This window comes from Pseudochaenichthys georgianus, unplaced genomic scaffold, assembly GCF_902827115.2.
Source record: "Pseudochaenichthys georgianus unplaced genomic scaffold, fPseGeo1.2 scaffold_552_arrow_ctg1, whole genome shotgun sequence".
Lineage (NCBI taxonomy): Eukaryota > Metazoa > Chordata > Actinopteri > Perciformes > Channichthyidae > Pseudochaenichthys > Pseudochaenichthys georgianus.
The window spans coordinates 1-22546 of NW_027263113.1; the positions used below are offsets into that span (position 1 = coordinate 1).

Here is a 22546-nt window from a genome sequence, read left to right on the forward strand (position 1 = left end):
TATCTGAGTACTTCTACTTTTACTCAAGATCTGAGTACTTCTACTTTTACTCAAGTACAAGATCTGAGTACTTCTACTTTTACTCAAGGACATGATCTGAGTACTTCTACTTTTACTGAAGTACAAGATCTTAGTACTTCCACTTTTACTCAAGTACAATACCTGAGTACTTCTACTTTTACTCAAGTACAATATCTGAGTACTTCTACTTTTACTCAAGATCTGAGTACTTCTACTTTTACTCAAGTACAAGATCTGAGTACTTCTACTTTTACTCAAGGACATGATCTGAGTACTTCTACTTTTACTCAAGGACATGATCTGAGTACTTCTACTTTTACTGAAGTACAAGATCTTAGTACTTCCACTTTTACTCAAGTACAATACCTGAGTACTTCTACTTTTACTCAAGTACAATATCTGAGTACTTCTACTTTTACTCAAGTACAATATCTGAGTACTTCTACTTTTACTCAAGATCTGATTACTTCTACTTTTACTCAAGATCTGAGTACTTCTACTTTTACTCAAGTACAAGATCTGAGTACTTCTACTTTTACTCAAGGACATGATCTGAGTACTTCTACTTTTACTCAAGGACATGATCTGAGTACTTCTACTTTTACTGAAGTACAAGATCTTAGTACTTCCACTTTTACTCAAGTACAATACCTGAGTACTTCTACTTTTACTCAAGTACAATATCTGAGTACTTCTACTTTTACTCAAGATCTGATTACTTCTACTTTTACTCAAGTACAAGATCTGAGTACTTCTACTTTTACTCAAGGACATGATCTGAGTACTTCTACTTTTACTGAAGTACAAGATCTTAGTACTTCCACTTTTACTCAAGTACAATACCTGAGTACTTCTACTTTTACTCAAGTACAATATCTGAGTACTTCTACTTTTACTCAAGATCTGAGTACTTCTACTTTTACTCAAGTACAAGATCTGAGTACTTCTACTTTTACTCAAGGACATGATCTGAGTACTTCTACTTTGACTGAAGTACAAGATCTTAGTACTTCCACTTTTACTAAAGTACAATACCTGAGTATTTCTACTTTTACTCAAGTACAATATCTGAGTACTTCTACTTTTACTCAAGATCTGAGTACTTCTACTTTTACTCAAGTACAAGATCTGAGTACTTCTACTTTTACTCAAGGACATGATCTGAGTACTTCTACTTTTACTGAAGTACAAGATCTTAGTACTTCCACTTTTACTCAAGTACAATACCTGAGTACTTCTACTTTTACTCAAGTACAATATCTGAGTACTTCTACTTTTACTCAAGATCTGATTACTTCTACTTTTACTCAAGTACAAGATCTGAGTACTTCTACTTTTACTCAAGGACATGATCTGAGTACTTCTACTTTTACTGAAGTACAAGATCTTAGTACTTCCACTTTTACTCAAGTACAATACCTGAGTACTTCTACTTTTACTCAAGTACAATACCTGAGTACTTCTACTTTTACTCAAGTACAAGATCTGAGTACTTCTACTTTTACTCAAGTACAAGATCTCAGTACTTCTTCTACCTGAAAAAATGGGAGGGTCTTACTTTTTACAGTGGATCGCCGGGTGTTTCCTGCTGGGCTCACCAATCAGGATCCAGTGCTCCATCTCATTCATGGGGAGAGGACCTCTTCGTTAACAAAACATAGAAATGGAAATGGAGGAATAAAGTAAAAATATGAGTCTCTGCATTTAACCAAAGCTGGTGTTCGGAGAAAACACACGACGCTGGTCAGTTACTACGGTAAACTCTTAAGGGCTCAAACAACATGTTAATTAGTATTTTTAAGTATATGTATTTCTTGTACACATTTTCATTTATTATTTTTGTCTTATTATTATAAATTAATTGTTATTTGCATTTATTATTAATATGTGTATCTATGCACCAATACTAAAAAAGAAATCCTTTACAAATTATACAAATTTTGAAAAAAGGCAAAAATGTAGAGAAAAATATCCACAGAAATCTGAATAATACAAACATAAATAATAATAATACATTTTATTTAAGTGTTTTTAAAAGTGCTCAAAGACGCTTTACACAGATACAAAAAAGTCAAATGAATGCTTGTAGACACGGCCTTTATAAATGAATCATCAGGTGAATCCTTAATGAAATATCAAGTTAACCTGCAGTGATGTTACCTGTACGCCTTGGCAGCTCTGAGCGGCGTCGCCTCGAAGCCCACGGGACAGAAGTAGTGGTTCTGGCAGTGATAGATGTACGCCATGGCTTCATCCTTTAGTCCCTGAGTCAGCTTCATCAGCGCTCCTTCAGCTGAAACACCATTTCAATACTTTAATCTCTTTATTGGAGAACATGCTGTATGTTGTATTTTTGACTTTTTATTTTAATTATCCAGAATATTGAAGGCAAGGCAATTTTATTTATATAGCACCTTTCAACACAAGGCAATTCAAAGTGCTTTATAAAAAGGAAAGACATTCAGAGAATTAAGAAACATATTATAAATGGCATTTAAAAACACTCCTTTCTCAAGGATAATAAAACATGAATTAAAGTGACAGAGCAGAGCGAGATACACACCTCTGAGATGTTTAGGTCTGACTCAATCATTGCTAACTTTTGAGCAGAAATGGTTTTCTTTGACCTCACTTTCTTTCTACTTCTAACTTATCCTTTAGTTATTTCAAGTGTTTCATGCTGAAGGAACCCCCCTTTGGAAAATTCTAATCTGCAACTCAATATTCTGAATATTCAACAGATCATGGCCGTATTTGTGTAGCATATCAAATGAATTTGCTCCCAGACATTCATGTGGCTCGCTAGTTTTGGACACCATCTGTAGTCAGAAGGTCACCACTTAAGGTCCTTTCAGTATTTCCACTAATCACTTAAGCATACAATAGTGACTTTTGACTTTTCTGTTTGATATCTATCTATCTATCCATCCATCCATCCACCCATCCATCTATCTATCTATCTATCTATCTATCTATCTATCTATCCATCCATCTATCTACCCATCCATCCATCCATCTATCTATCTATCCATCCATCTATCTACCCATCCATCTATCCATCCATCTATCCATCCATCCATCTATCTATCCATCCATCTATCTATCCATCCATCCATCTATCTATCTATCTATCCATCCATCCATCCATCTATCTATCCATCCATCTATCCATCCATCCATCTATCCATCCATCCAACTATCTATCGATCCATCTATCTATCTATCTATCTATCTATCCATCCATCCATCTATCCATCCATCTATCTATCTATCCATCCATCTATCTATCCATCTATCTATCCATCCATCTATCTCTCCATCCATCTATCTATCCATCCATCTATCTATCTATCTATCTATCTATCCATCCATCTATCTATCCATCTATCTATCCATCTATCCATCTATCTATCCATCCATCTATCCATCTATCCATCCATCCATCTATCTATCCATCCATCTATCCATCCATCCATCTATCCATCCATCCAACTATCTATCGATCCATCTATCTATCTATCCATCCATCCATCTATCTATCCATCCATCTATCCATCCATCCATCTATCCATCCATCCAACTATCTATCGATCCATCTATCTATCTATCTATCCATCCATCCATCCATCTATCTATCCATCCATCTATCCATCTATCCATCCATCCATCTATCTATCCATCCATCTATCCATCCATCCATCTATCCATCCATCTATCTATCTATCCATCCATGTATCTATCCATCTATCTATCCATCCATCTATCTCTCCATCCATCTATCTATCCATCCATCTATCTATCCATCCATCCATCTATCTATCTATCTATCTATCTATCTATCTATCCATCCATCCATCTCTCCATCCATCTATCCATCCATCCATCCATCTATCTATCTCTCCATCTAACTCACCCGTCTCTCCTGCTGTCTTGTGTTTCCCGTATGGTTTGTACAGGATGTAGGAGCAGCCGCGCACTCGGAAATGATCATTAATCTGTCTGAACCACCTGCAGGAAAACATCATTACTGAGCCGCAGACATCACCTCCATAAAAACAAGTTATTATTTAAGAAATGCACTTCAAACATGCGTGAAATGTTCCGTGTTAAGGAGCTTTCTGAGTACTTGAATAGATCATAATCACAATATAAGAAAAACTTGAACAAGTTAGTTTTGTGGGAGTTTTACATAACATTTTTTTGCACAACTATTTTAATTAACCATGTCAAGGACTAGATCAGAATAATATTTGTTTCAGAATAACACCTGAAAACAGTGTTAATAGGAACTGCATCAAATAAAAAACGTTTGTGATATTTTGAAAAACAACAAAAAACGTTTTTCGCTCTGGTCGTACATTTTGTTATAGTATTACTATTAAGTGGTTAACATGGCTAATGAAAATGAATATTCCCATAGAGAGGCGAAGTCCCTCCCTTTCCGGTGGACCTCTATGGGACCTTATTTCGGAAAAATTATGTATTGAAGTCAATGGAGAGAGAAAGATTATCTTTCGATCACGTTTGAATTGTGCCACGAATTACACACATGATGTTTGTCCATTTAAAAGATAAAGTCAAACAAATAAAAATGTGTCGTAAAACTGTGAAGTTACACATTTGTTTGTGTGAAACGCTGAATGAACTACATCTCCGGTTTAGCACATGGTCTAGCACAGGGGTGTCAAACTCAAGGCCCGGGGGCCAAATCCGGCCCGCGACCTCATTTTATGTGGCCCGCAAGAGCTTGCAAAGAATATAATATACAATACAAGAGGTGTAATTGTTGAATATTTGCTTTCAATGATTTTCCCTAGACTTCTGCTTTCTGACGTAGTAATTTAGGAAGATATTACCAGAACTGATAATAATCCAATGCAGGACCAACAATGTAATATAATACATTATTTAATATATTATTATATTATATATTTACATATGTATATTTATATATAATTCAAGTTACAACCGGCCCTTTGAGTGCAACCATAATGCTGATGTGGCCCGGAATGAAATTGAGTTTGACACCCCTGGTCTAGCAGAACAAACAACACACGTCACCAAGATGGCCGTCACTACTGCCTTGTCAACAAAACGATCGACTACCCTCACTATCACCACAAGGAAACACGTCCAGAAGAATGTCATGCAGAGCTGCCTGCCTTCCTTTGATTCTCTCTGAACTGCCTGGTCTTTTTAATGTTAACCATTTGTGCGGATAGCGTGAAGTAGAAAAAACCGCAGATGCTAGCGTTAGCATTTCTCCCCCGGGCTTAAATGGTGTATTATAGAATGATCACACCGGTGACAGTACTCTTCAAAGGGTTCACGAAATATGACTACTACTCTTCCTGTTTAACATGTTGGGTTACTTAATGTTACTTCATGTTAAGGCTAATACAAATGACAAGGCTGTAATGCTAACTAACGTGCTAGCTACTAGCTAGGTAGATAACTTGATCCAGCCACTCCTGGTCCTTTCATCAGACGGGAAGCGAAAGAACGAGCAAGACCCATTGCTGGCATGATAACAACCTGGTACTAAGCACACAGGCATCTTGTTAAAGTTATCTTATCGTAGCCAGCGCCATATAGATAGAGTATATCTATATGGCGCTGATCTTAGCTATCTCTGAGTGGAGGAAAACAGTTATGACATCACTTACGCGACTCTGGGATTTGTAGTCTTCCTAGTTGCGTATTTGTCATCGTCTTATATTTCAACAGTTTTACGACAAACTGAGACTTTTTTGACTTGGAAATGATTTTTTAAGATTGACAAACATCATATGTGTAATTCATGGCACAATTCAAACGGGATCGAAAGATACGTTGTCTCTCTTCATTGACTTCAATCTATGACTTCAATGCATAATTTTTCCGAAATTAGGTCCCATGGACCGGAAGTAGATGGGCGTGACTTCGCCACTCTATTGACGTGCAGCTGTGCAGACGTTCTTAAAACACCGCTATGATGTACCATATGCAGCTATGCCCTTTAATAACTTATATTTATTGCTTTTCTAAAGTTTTAAAGTAGGTGTGTCTCCCAACTGAGCCTCGTACCTCATTAGCGTGGCGTTTCCAGTGAACGGACCGAACTTGATTTCTTCAAAAGGCGGCTGGAAACCCAGGATATGCAGAGCCTCCTCCTGAGAGAGGGGGGGTAAACTGGCAAAGCAAATAACAACAATAAATGTTATTGTTGGAGCAGATGTGGGTTTTTTAGGTGAAGCGTGAGAGACGTTACTCACCTCCCTGCCCCCAGAGTGCTGTACAGGAAGTTCCAGACGGAGATGAGAGAGGAGATGCCGCAGGAAGTCTTGTACTGAGGCCGGCTGATGCAATACCTGCAAATCAGACACACGAGAAACAATAATAAATGTTTTGTATTTTTAACACACATTTGTAGATACTGTGTATACAACAGGTCAACTTTTCCTGCTTTGACAAAATGAATAATTAGATGTTTTGTTAAACTCCTCAACCAAACCTCTATGTATTACAACTACAATTTTCACACGTTAACATGCCATTTTAAAGTTGACGTTTAAAGCACCACGCATAACTGCTGTTAATTAGTCAAAGTCTATAAACTGCTTCATCTTAACATAAGAAAAAGAAACAGTATTATTTGGGACGATGTGGTGTTTTAATACCTTAACAAGATATGAAAGAGAGTGGAGAGAGTCAGCAGCTTCAGGTTCCTCTGTGTCCACATCGCTGAGGACCTGACATGGACTCTTCACTGAGGACCTGACATGGACTCTTCACTGAGGACCTGACATGGACTCATCGCTGAGGACCTGACATGGACTCTTCACTGAGGACCTGACATGGACTCATCACTGAGGACCTGACATGGACTCTTCACTGAGGACCTGACATGGACTCATCACTGAGGACCTGACATGGACTCTTCACTGAGGACCTGACATGGACTCATCGCTGAGGACCTGACATGGACTCTTCACTGAGGACCTGACATGGACTCTTCACTGAGGACCTGACATGGACTCATCACTGAGGACCTGACATGGACTCTTCACTGAGGACCTGACATGGACTCATCACTGAGGACCTGACATGGACTCTTCACTGAGGACCTGACATGGACTCATCACTGAGGACCTGACATGGACTCTTCACTGAGGACCTGACATGGACTCTTCACTGAGGACCTGACATGGACTCATCCCTGAGGACCTGACATGGACTCATCACTGAGGACCTGACATGGACTCATCCCTGAGGACCTGACATGGACTCATCCCTGAGGACCTGACATGGACTCATCCCTGAGGACCTGACATGGACTCATCCCTGAGGACCTGACATGGACTCATCACTGAGGACCTGACATGGACTCATCCCTGAGGACCTGACATGGACTCATCACTGAGGACCTGACATGGACTCATCCCTGAGGACCTGACATGGACTCATCCCTGAGGACCTGACATGGACTCATCCCTGAGGACCTGACATGGACTCATCCCTGAGGACCTGACATGGACTCATCACTGAGGACCTGACATGGACTCATCCCTGAGGACCTGACATGGACTCATCACTGAGGACCTGACATGGACTCATCCCTGAGGACCTGACATGGACTCATCACTGAGGACCTGACATGGACTCATCCCTGAGGACCTGACATGGACTCTACAGGTGCTCCATAGAGAGGATCCTGACTGGCTGCATCACGGCCTGTACGGCAGCTGCTCCGCCCTCAATCGTAAGGCTTCACAGAGGGTGGTGAAAGCTGCACAGAACATCAGCAGGACGGAGCTGCCATCCATGGAGGACCTCTACTCCCAGCGGCTCAGGAAGAAAGCCCTCCGGATTACAAAAGACCCCCATCCCCCCAGCCACACACTGTCCTGTCTGCTGCCGTCTAAAGCATCCACAACATTCATCCGCTACTTAAAACACATTCATCTATTTACCTGATATATCATATTTCAATGACTTGCATATCGACTCTTATTGCACGATTTTTCTTCTTGTATTTACTTGCACTATATGTGTCTGTGTATCTGTGTTTTGTGTTGCTCTGTCGGAGAAGCCTGCGACACAAGACTTTCATCGACATAACTACACTGTAGCTTTGTTCGTTTGACAAATAAAGAACCTTGAAAGTTGATCCTGAGACGTGTCTTGGTTGCATGTTTTTGCAGCCTCTCTCAAAGTAAATTATTATAAGTTTACCATCTCCTGAGGTCGAGCACTTTCCTCTGCTTGATGTCCTCCTGCGAGGCGTGAGGAGCGACGTCCTGCAGGTTCCTGCTCTGTCTGTCTGAGGACTTCATCTTCTTTGAGCTGCTCTTCTTCACGTTACCTGAACAATAGTTAAAGGAGACTCAGTCAATGTTCAACAGTTAAAGAACAGACACATTATTTAATATCCTGATACCTCGAGCAGGTGAGGCATCTTTAGCTGATGGCAACATTATAAAAACAATGCACTAAATAAATGATATATAAATATAATTTTCTATTTTTCAGTCAGTTCTGAATATAACTACAACCTTCCGATACCTCATTCACACCAACGGTGTTTCGGGGCCGGTTCGGAGCTGGAGCTTGAAAAGCACCGGGTTTTCCTGTTCACACCGGAATCCGGTTCATTTCAAGCACCAAAAAATTGTCCGGCCAGAGCAAAAGCACCGCATACGTCACGCTTACGTCGAGGCGGGGGCAGAGGCAGATCAACTCCTGAACAACAACAAGAAGCCGGCGTTTTATCCAGCTTGTACACAACGATGGAGAAACTTAACCAGCAGCAGTGGTCCACTGAAGAGACCAGCTACCTACTGGGAATCTGGTCTTCCGAAGAGGTGCAGAGGAAGCTGGAGCACAATCGGCCATTGTTGTTGACGTCGGTGTCAGCTGTGAGGGGCGGTTTGGCTTTATGAAGCAGGCACGCAAACGGTTACGTCATGACGCAAACGATGACGCAGCACCAGTCGGACTCTGGGCGGTGTGAAAAGAGCCGGAGCTAAACCGAAGAACCGGTTCTGAACCTGAAAAGCTCTAGCACGGAGCTTGAACCGGAGTTGCGTTGGTGTGAATGAGGTATAACGGAGCGTCCACACTACAGCTTCAAAAAAAGCTTGGAGCTGGGCGTGTCTGGAGCTTGGGGATTTTATCCAAGCAACACGGCCAACAACCAATCACATGAATCTCCCGCCCCCGACATACACAGCAAAAACCCCGGGGATTTTATGCGAGCAACATATATATAAATATATATATATAAACTCCCCAAACAGGCGAAAACCTACCAGTTTCCCCCACTGTCTCTGCCACCTCCCTCCATGCCTGGTTCCTCCGGTTTGTATCCCGGGAGGTGAAGAGGGTCTGGTCATACAAAACCGGGTGATTCGCTACGGCGATAGTTAGTTTCTCCTCCGACTTTTTTTGAAATATAGAAATGAACGGCGGGATATCTCTCCCAGCTTAGACGCGGTTTGATTGGCTACGGCTTCAGCTGTCAGATTTTGCGAAACGGGATTTGATTGGCTGGCGCTGGCTACTCCGGAGACGGCGGAGACGGACCGCTCTGCTACCCACAATTCAGTTCGGCGAAAAAGCAAGGCAACGTGACGTCACCCCATTGAAAGTGAATGGGCAGATTGGAGTTGTCGACGCCTCCGACGCTGTCGTGTGGACGGGCCGTAAGTGTCTAATCTAAACGTCATGCAGTTCCTTTGTACCCTTACTATAGTTGTTTTACTTCTGCCAGTTGCATTGACGCCTTCAATATAAGTGTGGTGTTGATATGTGGAGATTATCCCGCTAAACAGAATGTGAAAGTCTCGTCGTAAACCTTTGATCGCCACAGATCTTATTTTGTGCGATATAAAATCCCATTCGCTTTTTCCGAGGGAACCAGGAAGATGCCGACTTCAAAGTCAACCTCCACAAACACACTCTTTACCAACACGCTACTTACTTGTTCGTATTTTTCTAGTGAGCACAGCGTTGAAGTCCGTGGTGTCTATCTCCCAGGCCAGGATAGGTTTGGACAACACTTCCACCATGTCTCCGTCTCCATCGGACCCCGCAGCATCCGAGGGGCCGGCGCTGAACTGCTCCTCAGGTTTGGGCTTCCCGTCCTGCAGGTTGGAGGTGGAGACGTTGGAGATGTTGGAGGTGTTGGAGGTGTTGGAGATGGAGGTGTTGGAGATGTCCACGGGCCGGTACACGGACGGCGCCTGGTTCAGCAGAGCGTAGTCGGAGCACACGGTGTAGAACTTCTCCCTGGAGTGAGTGACGGGGCAGGTCCAGTGGATTTCGGCGCTGGAGGCTCTCCGAACTCTCGCAGCTTCCCTTGCCATCATCAGGCTGCGGTTCTCCTCGTCCTCTGTGTCCAGGGGCCTCTGACGCACAGAGGGGGGGTCCGAGGGCCCGGGGAGGTTTGACCCCTGACCTTCTGGGGCGTTAGGCATCGAAACGCCACGGGTGATTGGTGATGGAGAAGGGATGGATGGGTTTTCTGGGGATGAGAAGATAAGGTGTTAGAAACACGAAGGAAGATAATAGTAATAATACTAAATAACTAAATAATGAGAAGGAAAGGAACATAACATGATCAGATGCAAAGAGAACCAAAAACTATGAAAAGTGGCAAAACAGCCACGGACAAAAAAACTACAAAAATACCCGAATTGACCCCAAAGATAAACAAATGACAACCAAGAGACACAAAATTAGCTAAATAATACACAAAATGACAACAAAGACTCAACACAATTAAAACAAGACATACAATGACCACAAATTGACATAAAAATAAACAACAAATAGAGGCTTATAGTCAGTGTATCTTGCTTCTAAGTAAAGCATTTTGCATGTCTCATATTCTGCCCAAGCAACAACAAAAAGAATAGTAAAAATAACGGTGTTGTTGGGTCAAATTCTTTACTGTCTAATAAAGAATATAGTATTTTGTCTAATTTGATTCAGAAGCACATCTTGTACTTGCCCAAATAAAGCAGCATGCAATAACCCACAGCCACATTACACAGCATCCTCAAACACAACCTTTACCCTCTAATAACTATCATTCATCCTCCTGCAGATAGACAGTAACTCACCTGAGCATTAACACAGACAGCTGTACTGTAAACACGCCCAGCTGCTATTTCATCACTATCTATCCTCACATCTCCTTTTGTTTTAGGCACAAACTGAGGTTTAAATCTTTAACATGTCCCCCACACATCCTTAACTACAGGTGCACATTAGCTTAACACAAGATAAACACGAAACGATAATAACAAATCCGACACGGCCTCCATGCTGAGACAAAACCTCTGCTTCCGGTGCAGCTTTACAGGACTGCACCATTCTGAGAGGACACAGGGGTGTTCAGAAATAGTTAAAGATGGATAACAACGTTTAAAAAAATAAGTAAAATATGTAGTCATACACAATCGGAACTGTAGTAACTTACTGATTTGTGTGTATTATTCTATAACAAGAAATATATCTTTAATATCCATGTTGTCACTTTTATGAAGGCTGGCTACATCTCGTGTTTGTGAAACATGTAATGATCCAACAGTTTAAACCAATCACAGGAGCGCTTTTCAGTGTCTCTGTAAACCTCATTTTACAGACTGAAGGTAAGTCTGAAAATCTTTTAAAAAGACAATACTTTTACAATAACTTCTTTTACTTTTGTAATACTAAGTCGCATGCCAGCTTTACTAGAACACACACTTCCTGACTACTTGGTAAATGAAAATGTGGTTTGTGTATTAATCCAGAAGCGAAGTTACACAAATCTGCACAGATGTTTCTATGAATGCACTGAAGGAAGTTGTTGGTAGGTTAGTTATAGAAGACATATCTCACTATAATATGTATGTTTCCTGCATGTTTTCAAAGCTTTTACCACCTGTAGAGTTAAGGAGAGAAGTTACAGTAAGAAGTGTAAAACTAATTACTAATAGATATCACCATACAACTTCCCAGGTGATTACTGACATCAACACAATTGTTTTTAGTATTACAAGTGTTCTGAAATCATATGTGTTATATGCCTTTTCTTATTAAATATGCCCTGGTTTGCATACATTTCCTGAGCAGAAATGTCAACATTGGATAGAGCCACGCCCCAAATTAAGTTTTAAGAACTTGTTTTTTAGCAACAAAACTCTCTATAAATCAGGCTGTAAAAGCTGTGTGAACAAAGCCCGAGAACAAAGCATAAGAATATAAATAGGAATTACACTGGAAAGTTTGGTGTGTGTGTGTGTGTAAGTGCTCCCAAAGTGAGAGAATTCACAGCTTCTCTCAATAATACTCGAAATACTCAATAATATCTTTATTTGTCAAGATTTTGCACGCAAGATATATATTCTTGTTAAACAATATATACTTAGCCTCTTGGTATCGTCAATTGATGATATATAAGCTTAGGTGTTTCATTGTGTTTTGTCATATTGACCTATTCCCAAAACACTGATTTGGAAAGGGCCCTCGCCCCTCCGGCGCCTTCCGGTCTTTAGTCACACCCTTACTAACTGCTGTGCAATTTACTCCGCGCGAGTTGGCGGACTTTATTTTGCTTACTTTAACATCATTTTTCATGGTGGTGCTAAGCCATTTCTTGGTATGGCTGTAGCCTACCCCAGCCCTGCCACTGCTGGGATGTATGGGGCGGGCCATTCTGCGCATGCGTTAAATGCGTTAAATAGTTTTAACGCAATTAATTAAAAAAATTAATTACCGCCGTTAACGCGATAATTTTGACAGCATTAATACTAACACAAACTTTGTAACTGAAACAAATACCAATCGTGTTTTTGTTTATTTTGTGCGCTATGGCTTTATACCCAACAAAACATTGAAATCTTCAAGACTGTCTTTGTCTCTTTTGTCCCAAATGGCCCCCTGATCCAATCTAGTACCGCCAATGCTGTGATTTCATCAGATGTATTATGTTTGTTTCCAGGACACCATGGCGGACAGGAAGCAGGTGATCATCGACACGGACTGTGGGATCGACGATGCCCAGGCCCTCATGATGGCGCTCGCCGCTCCGAACATCGACGTCCTGGCGCTCACCTGCGTGTTCGGGAACGCCGCCGTGGATCACGTGTGTCAAAACGTCCTGATGGTGCTCGACGTCTGCCAGCGCCAGGGGGTGAGTTCACTCAGATAAACCATTTAAGAGTCACCTATTATGCAAAATCCTTTTCTTCATGTCTCTTCTACATCAACACGTGTCCCCTCTTCTTTGTGTCTCTTCTACATCAACATGTGTCCCCTCTTCTTCGTGTCTCTTCTACATCAACATGTGTCCCCTCTTCTTCATGTCTCTTCTACATCAACATGTGTCCCCTCTTCTTCATGTCTCTTCTACATCAACACGTGTCCCCTCTTCTTCGTGTCTCTTCTACATCAACATGTGTCCCCTCTTCTTCGTGTCTCTTCTACATCAACATGTGTCCCCTCTTCTTCATGTCTCTTCTACATCAACATGTGTCCCCTCTTCTTCATGTCTCTTCTACATCAACATGTGTCCCCTCTTCTCCATGTCTCTTCTACATCAACATGTGTCCCCTCTTCTTCATGTCTCTTCTACATCAACACGTGTCCCCTCTTCTTCGTGTCTCTTCTACATCAACATGTGTCCCCTCTTCTTCGTGTCTCTTCTACATCAACATGTGTCCCCTCTTCTTCATGTCTCTTCTACATCAACATGTGTCCCCTCTTCTCCATGTCTCTTCCACATCAACATGTGTCCCCTCTTCTCCATGTCTCTTCCACATCAAAAAGTGTCCCCTCTTCTTCATGTCTCTTCTACATCAACATGTGTCCCCTCTTCTTCATGTCTCTTCTACATCAACATGTGTCCCCTCTTCTTCATGTCTCTTCTACATCAACATGTGTCCCCTCTTCTTCATGTCTCTTCTACATCAACATGTGTCCCCTCTTCTTCACGTCTCTTCTACATCAACATGTGTCCCCTCTTCTTCATGTCTCCTCTACATCAACATGTGTCCCCTCTGTGGAAAGAGACTCTGAAAGTTTCAGGAACAAAGATTCTCTCTCTTTTTGATCCATTTCTATAAAAAACTGTCTGAAAATGAGCTGATCAGATTTTGGCCACTTTATGATGTCATAACGATGTGTTGGCTTGTGTAACCGTTAGCCAATCAGCAACCAAGGTACCCCCCCCCCCCCCCCTTATCACCTGAATCTCCTCTAGAGCTCCTTTGAGTTCTTTGTAACCAAATGTCTCTCAGAGGGGCGTGGGGAGGGGCTCCTTATTTTCATCTAAAGTAACAGACAGAGAATCAGCACTTTGGAAACAGGGCTGAAACAGAGGGGTGTCATAGTCTCAATTGTTATGTGTGTCCAGATTGAAACAATAATTTAAAAGGAAAAGGTTTAATACTTATATATAAAAAAAAGAAAGTTTGCTTTGGCGTGTCACTATTTCAAAAGTGTATATATTTTTATATGATTCCATATTTGCGTTATCAGTGGACCATTACAACTTAGTGGAGCAACATTGCCCAGGAGGCAGGGCCGGCCCTCGGCAGTATAGGCGAATGCTAAGGGATCATCAACCCATAGGGGGCGCCGGAAAAAAAAGAAACAGAAAAAGTTAGAAATGATTTTTTTTTTTTTTTTTTTAATTTCATAACAACACAATTTCCCGATTTTGGATCAACAAAGTACATCTTATTATCTTATACTAACAGAACTACGCATATATTGCGTACAGCGCCCATAAACTATGGCACCCCCCCCCCCCCAATCAAGTTGAACTGCCCCAGTCCCAGTAAAAACGGTTTATGTGAAATTGTTATTTTTTGAAATAATGGTTTTAGTGTGCAATTATAGGTTTTAATTTTGTATTTGTATTCATTTAAAATAAATCAAACTCCCAAAAAACGTACACAGCTTCTGTGTGCTTTTATTAACATTGGAATTTACTGTGTAAACGGCCGCGGCTGAAAGACTGAGAGGCTCTGATAACCTCAGCTCAGTGAGGTAAAGGCACATCTTTATATAATCATTATAGTTATACAAATAAGAGAACAGGTGAAAAACCGGTATAAAATACTGACAGTACAAAAAAGTTGTTATTAATAAACAAGAATACAGTTTGAAAGGGGAGTGATTTGTAAAATATCCATAAAGAAAAAGAAAATCTGCTTACAGTTCTGTTTCATCTGGGTGTTGAGAGAGGTATCCACAGATCTCCTAATGTTGCTCTCAAAGTGCACCAGATTGATGCTTTTAACTTCAATATTAAAAAAAAAAAGTCTTCCCGGGGGTTCATAAAATATTGTAGTACAAGTAATAATGTAGTTAGTGCATACATTACTATTGCAACAAATGTGTTAATTTTCTTCATTATTAGTCGATTTTTTTTTTTTGGACGACTGCTCCGGGCCCGGTAGACATTATTTACCCTTAATGTCTACCGCTAGTAAATTGTCTACCCCCCCACCCGGTCGACAATTTACTTGCGGTACCGCGGTGGGCCGGCGGTACCGAAGTGGGCCGGTCGAGAGTCCCGGGCTGATTTGTAGTCCCAGTCCGCCCCTGCCTCCCAGACAGAACACAAACAGACAAACAAACAACTAAATAAATAGAAAACCAGTCAGCTAAAACAAAAATGTCAATAAACAACAATAAATGTCAGTACGGCTGCACCTCCTCCCCGAGACAACCCGTCCAGTTTGAAAAAAGGGCCCCATATTTTAGCAAATTAATTTGAGAAGCCACTCAGAGAAAACCTAATCCTTTCCATCTTCAGGAAGTTAGGTTGGTTTTTACTCAAAAGAAACATCTGTTCTCCTGCAGATTCCTGTGTTTCGAGGGTCTTCAGGTCCTCTGGTCGGAGCCATTAACCCCGTCAGTGACCACTTTGGGACGGATGGACTCGGAGACGTGATCAAAGACAAAGACCCTCGCTGGGAGGAGAAGATCCAGAGCGAGCATGCAGTCAACGCCATGATCCGACTGGTGAATGAGAACCAGAAGCAGGTGAGGAAAACACGTTCTTTTGCAGGCTTTGGGAGTAACGGGATTACGTAGAAAGACAGTTTGGGGATTACTAGCAGGATTACAATGTTGGTAAAGAACTACAAAGAGCATATAGTAAAAGGATCAGATGTAATGTCTTCCTTCCAAGCTGTACTGTTCTGTAGGCTAATGCTTCAACCCTTAAATGGGCAATCGCATGTAAATATTTCTGAAAATGAATTGATTGCTATTTTCTAGAATACACCAATATTACAGTTATAACACCCACATTACACTACTGTTATCAGACCCATATTACATCATTATTACACTGTTCTACACCTCAATGAAGTCCATGTTACACCATTAATACACCTGTATAACACTCATATTATACCCATATTACACTACTGTTATCAGACCCATATTACACCATTATTACACTGTTAATGTTGAACCCCTAATTTGGGGGAAATATTAGACAAGGAAACAGAGACGTTTTTAGCTTGCTTCAAGGTCCAATGTATTATGCCAACCAACAACATGGTACACATAGCACTCTGTATAATACAAAACATCGATTCTTAACATAAAACAACTACTAACAATGCACATACTGCAAACATATATCCAATTTAACACACACAATGTCCTTCTTGGAGCTAAACTGCACCATCATAGCTAGCGGCGCTAGAATAGCTAGCATACACAGCTACAACAATTACAGAACCCAGAAAAACCCTCCAAAAATACCCTCTAACAACTATCACGCCAACAGTGTGCTTTTCACATTAATATTACACACAGACAGTCTCCATATATAACATTTATCACGGAACTTAATTTGGGGGAAATATTAGACAAGGAAACAGAGACGTTTTTAGCTTGCTTCAAGGTCCAATGTATTATGCACCCGTGGCAAGCTACAAGCGCCCTCTGCTGGACAGACCCGGAAGGTCAACAACCATGACTTGTCATATCTATTACATTATACACCCTAATTAAATCCATTTAACACCATTATTACACCTATATTACACTGTTCTACACCCAATGAAGTCTGTGTTACACCATTAATACACCTGTATAACACTCGTATTAGTATTATACCCACATTACACTACTGTTACACCCATATTACACTGTGATCAGACTCATATTACACTGTTATACACCCCAATTAAGGCCATGTTAATGTAAGACATTATTACACTTGTATTACACTCATATTATACCCATATTACACTATTATCAGACCCATTTTCCACCTGGACACAGCCTGTCAAATGTCTGTTTCCCCCAGGATACAGAAAGCATTGAAGGATTAACTGTTGGTTTTCACTTTCTTTGGTTCATTCGTCCTGTTTTTTAATTCAGCATGTGAACCTATATGTTCATAAAATAGTGTGCGTGAGCTGAACTATGTTTGTTAAACTAAAACGGAGCATTTTCTGTCAGCTCAGATTTGATATCTGCTTTTTTAAACTGTTGTATCATGTGTTTCATTGTTAGTGTGGCTACTGCCTGAATATGCTTTATGAAAGGCAGGTTTACTTATAATTCAAATCTATTTTCTGATCCTAAATATCTTGGTTTCTTCTTAATATAGATAATAAAACTTAAATAACAAACATCTTATTGATATTTCTTTTTTCTTGTGATGGTTCACATTTGATATTGAGGTCGCGGAAAGTAATCGGGTTACTTTTTCATAATTTGATATTCATTATTTTACAGCTAACTATTTCTAAGTGTGTTACCTCTAAATCCTTCCCCCTCAGATCTCCCTGGTGGCTCTCGGCCCGCTCACTAACCTCGCTCTAGCCGTCAGATTGGACCCAAGTTTCCCCCAAAAGCTCAAAGACCTGTTCATCATGGGAGGCAACATGGAGGGTAAAACACACACAGAACATTACAGGCTCTTATTATGAAATACGTGGGCTTGTATAACTCACATGTTCGTCTCTGCAGGAAAAGGAAACTTGACGCTATGTGCAGAGTTTAACTTTGCTATGGATCCAGAGTCGGCCTATATTGTTCTGGAGGAGTTCCTCTGCACCACGTACATCGCCTCGTGGGAATACGCCTGCAGGAACTCTCTGACCTGGGTGAGATGTTGGGAAGACCCTCAGCAGAGTCCGTTAGGATGAAACTGAAGCAAACAGGACAATAAGCGGTGAAAAAGTATCAATGGAACTCCTTAACAAATGAATAAAAGCACACTGATACCATTTTGTTTGGTTAAAAAACAAATGAGAACTAAATGAAAATGTATGTAAAATATTTAAACATTTTGGCCGTTCCTACATCACTTAACCGAGACACTATATCAATAAATACATCTTAAATATATAAACATTTAACGTAAAATTAAATATCTAAAATGATTAAATACTGAGACTTAAAGGGGACCTATCATGCAAAATGTACTTTGTGATGTCTTGTATACATCAACATGTGTCCCCGGTGTGTCGGGGAACTCACGCACCGTCAGAAAATAAAACCCTCTCTCTTTTCCTCCGTACCCAAATCTCTAAAAACGGGGAACAACGGAGCTGATCCAGATTAGCGTCCGATATGACGTAATATCTGAAATGTGGACCCACGGCCCAATCAGAAACGTTTCTATCAGAAACAATGCCCGACTGTTTTGGACGTAATATGGTCGGTGTTCACATTAGCATCGCTAACACTCAGAGCTAACCTGTGCTGGAGAGCATGTGTGTGAAGAAGCAGGAAGTAGAAAGGAACTCACCTTGTGGTATAACCGGCAAGAGAGAAAGCCTTTGAGCTCCAGACTGTTTCAGATCCTTGATAATCCATGATATGGAGTTTCATCACGGCAGCATTTAGTTTAGACAGTAGCTGCCGGTTTTAAAGCTTTATACCCCAAATCAGCACTTTTGAAACAGGAAGTGAAATAGAGGGATATGAGGCATGGCTAGAATGGGACCTATGCTATTGCCTACAAATAGCATGATAGGTGACCTTTAAAAATAACGAAAGACAAAATTCGTCCATGAATCATTGATCAGTTTCTCTGAAGAATTTCCTCCACATCCTGAAAAGCAGATAATAAATCGGAATACATCACAGCAGTGGCGGTAACAGAATGGGGCGGCCATGCTGGGGCCAGTTATTTAAAAAACTTTAACTGATTGAATGTATTTAATTTGTTCAGGAGTTCTTTGAGGAGCTGATCAACCAGGACGCTCCGGCTGCGGCCTTCATGAAGACGATCACCTCCAAGTGTCGGGCGTACTCCAAAGATGCGATGAAGAACAAGAGGGACGTGTACTTCGGCCCGGGGTACGTCTCCTACGATGCGTACGCCATGGCGGCCTGCATCGACCCCGACGTGGTGCTGCAGAGCATCGAGTGCCCCGTCAGGGTGGAGCTGCAGGGGGCGCTGTGTCGAGGCATGATGGCGCTGGATCGCACCAATCAGCTGAAGAAGAGCCACAGCGTCACCGTGCTCACTAAGTGTGACGTCAGGAAGTTCAGTCGGCTCCTCCTGCAGTCTCTGAGGCAGCCGAAGAAGTGATGATGAAGAGGGAAAACAACCTGAAGGAAATTGTTATGAAGGATATCCGATACAAATGTTAAGTTTGGCTGGAAATGCACTTCCTCAAGTCTTCAATATGTCCCCCAGATTTATATAAAACAGTATTTTGTTAATCATTTATGTCGAAAATAGACAATTTCTAATCAAGAATCGAATCGTTCGTGGTGAAAGTGGATAGAAAAATGAAGTTTTCTTGCAAATCTACATATAAACGTCCCTGGGGTCAAATATTTATACAAAAAAATATTTTAAATGTATCCTAATTGAGCTAGAAAGGCTTTTTAATCAATAAAAAGTGACAGGGTGTCCGCGGGGTCTTAAAAAGTATTAAAAGTTGATCAATCAATTTAACGAAAATTAAGGCTATTAAAAAGTATTAAACTGCATTTTCCAAGGTATTACATTTTGTATCTTGTGTTCAATAAGTATATGAATTGTCCAAAGAGGTTGTGTTCTACAGTCTGCCTGAATGTAATCATTGCGTAGGTGTGTAGTGTGATTCTGTGTAGTGTATCTATGGCATCCCGTCTACATGCATAGCAGAAGATGGCGTCTTTTTTACATGAATATTCCAGACAATCTCTGTTTTGAAACCATGAGCTGCAAAATGAGTACAGGTGAGTTGGGTACTTTTTTAAATATACAAGCAGGCTCTGTTTGGCCGAGGTCCTCTGGCACTTGCGGGCGCTGAGGGGTGGCGGTGCTTGGGGCAGAAGACGGCATTTCAAACAGCTGTTTGCCGCTCGGTTTAACCTTGGCGCACTGCCACTCCAACATCCAATCCCAGAGCTTGAAGATTAATCACGGGGACTGTAGTCCTAAACGATAGCTGGGCATTATGGGTAGTGTAGTGTCTTCGGCCATCCTAAACTCCAAAGAGGCTTCTCAATTCTTAAATTAGGGAAGTAGCAGACGTTTAAAGAAATGAGAACTCCTCTCCTCTGAGCGGTCATATTAAAGCGACATCCGTTCATTATTACGTGGCAACAGCTGCATCAGCTGTCGAGTGTTTTGTCATAGCGCTGTATTTTATAATCTCTGTTAGATCAGCTGAACATTGTTCCCCCACATATTTACTTTGAATTCATTGAGAGTGCGGTATAATGAGACAATACCAGGCTACAGATGCGGACACACATATATTTATATAAATATATACAATTTAAAGTATGAGAGCACTCTCATAATAACGTAACACAATCAGAGACTGGATATATCCACGCCTCTCTCTGGTCGCTGAAATGGGGAATTGAAATGACGGGCCAAAAGTTGTATTAAAAGTAAGCAGAGGACACCAAACCAACTGAGACCCGTCTTTCCGCCGCATCTACGCACTGTACAACACACACCTACACACTGTACAACACACACACACACACACACACACACACACACACACACAAACAAGGCTACAGCCGTTGTGTATTTTATTATGTGAAGCACTAAATGGTCTTAATATAAAAAATATCGACTCTTTGTTTGTAGATATCTACTAAACTACAGCAAATAAAGAGAGTAATGTAGGCCAGACACATTTTCTACTGCAAGACTCCCCACACGCACATACACAATTGCGCCATCTGGTGTCACAAACGTGTGTCTGCATTAGCTTTGTTACGGCAATGGAGTGTGGGAGATTCTCATAGCACGTGAGGATCTCTTGAGGGTAAGGTGCCTGTATTATCTCGGTGGACAAAATGTATGTTTTTATTTTATAAGGACAATAACGTACTGTTGTGTTTGTTTAGTTTAATGTTTAATGCTCAGTCACAGCAACATGTTTTTGTGTGATTGGTTTTATATGATTTATCAACGTGATCATCAATAGCTAATCACGTGTCCTTTTATGCTGTCCATTGAAATGCAGGAAAGTAATCACCAGCTCTGAGTGATCTGTTGCCGAGGGGACACTACACCGGAGTTACATAAGCAGAGAGAAAGTGCTATTTTGAGGGAACTCACCTCCTCCGGGGTCCCCCAGGAAGATTTTTTTAAATGATGAAGTTAAAAGCATCAATCTTGTGCACGTTGAGAGCAACATCAAGAGATATGGATACATCTCTCAACACCCAGATGTCAACAAAAATCAAAGAATCAGAAACGGGTTTATTATTTAAAAACACTTTATTTTCCAATTAAATCATAAACTATGTCAAATTATTAGAAGTTGTTAGTAATCAGATTAAACAGAAACAAGGGATGGAAGGAGGAAATAATAATCCCTCATCTCTTGCTGTTTGCCGTTGAAATGATCTCTTTTGCTGGCCAAACATGCTGGATGGAAAGCAGTGGTGTCTCACTTGCCTTGGCCCTGTATCTGCAGTCCCTAAATCAGTCTGTTACCCATTGACTCGTGTCTGTTCTGGTGTTCCTGTTCATTGTTGTCTCCATTGTCGTTCTTGTCTGTTGTATCTCCTTCTTGTGTGTCCCTTTCTTCATCCTCTACTCTGTTTGGCTCATCTGTGTAGGTAAACACAAACAAGTATGTAAGTCAATCAGTTTCCAGCTCTGTCAAATAAATGAATTTCAAGATACACACATGTGTCTTCATTAAAATGAGTTTCACCACACAGTCACAAAATGTAATACTAACCAATTGAAAATAGTTAAATGTACATCTCTTGTAGATATCACTTTTAGAGTAGGTATCTGCCAATAGGACATAATCATTCCTACAAATGCAGTTTGAGTAATTCACTTAATATATTCACATCACACTTTAATAGTCATTTTCACTTAATACTCTAATATAGTCATCTTTCTGCATTCAAAACTAAAGAAAGCTGTACAATTTGACATGATAATGAGGAAAAAAGGCCTCCGACAATGCAGATCATATACATTTTAAGATGGGGGTCAAATCTTAATATTTGGGAGCATAGTGTCCCTTGCCCCCTTTCAGGAGCCCCACTGGATTGGCTTTGATCTGAAATATTTGTATACAAAGCTTGTTGGCTG

General features: G+C 40.9%; 2 protein-coding genes across 3 annotated transcripts; one reads left to right on the plus strand and one right to left on the minus strand.

The window, feature by feature from the left end:
* Positions 1 to 1579: 1579 nt before the first annotated feature.
* On the minus strand, positions 1580 to 11348 carry LOC117443190 (basic immunoglobulin-like variable motif-containing protein; the record flags this gene model as incomplete). Its single annotated transcript, XM_034079140.1, has 8 exons — positions 11127 to 11348; positions 9983 to 10525; positions 8236 to 8365; positions 6276 to 6371; positions 6088 to 6192; positions 3935 to 4029; positions 2182 to 2314; positions 1580 to 1663 (listed from the first exon to the last, which is right to left on the minus strand). Coding segments are annotated over exons 2-8 (1139 nt in total), but the record flags the coding sequence as incomplete, so codon positions are not given.
* Positions 11349 to 11605: 257 nt separating this feature from the next.
* Positions 11606 to 19974, plus strand: LOC117443186 (inosine-uridine preferring nucleoside hydrolase). Of its 2 annotated transcripts, none has more exons than XM_034079137.2 (6): positions 11606 to 11657; positions 12992 to 13183; positions 15862 to 16044; positions 17805 to 17916; positions 17995 to 18131; positions 19205 to 19974. In XM_034079137.2, the coding sequence occupies exons 2-6, from the start codon at positions 12998 to 13000 to the stop codon at positions 19565 to 19567; spliced, it is 981 nt and encodes a 326-aa protein (XP_033935028.1). In that variant the 5' UTR covers positions 11606 to 11657; positions 12992 to 12997; the 3' UTR covers positions 19568 to 19974. The 2 variants fall into 2 exon arrangements, with proteins under 2 accessions (XP_033935028.1, XP_033935027.1); XM_034079136.2 differs by lacking the exon at positions 11606 to 11657 and adding an exon at positions 11695 to 11768.
* Positions 19975 to 22546: the final 2572 nt, after the last annotated feature.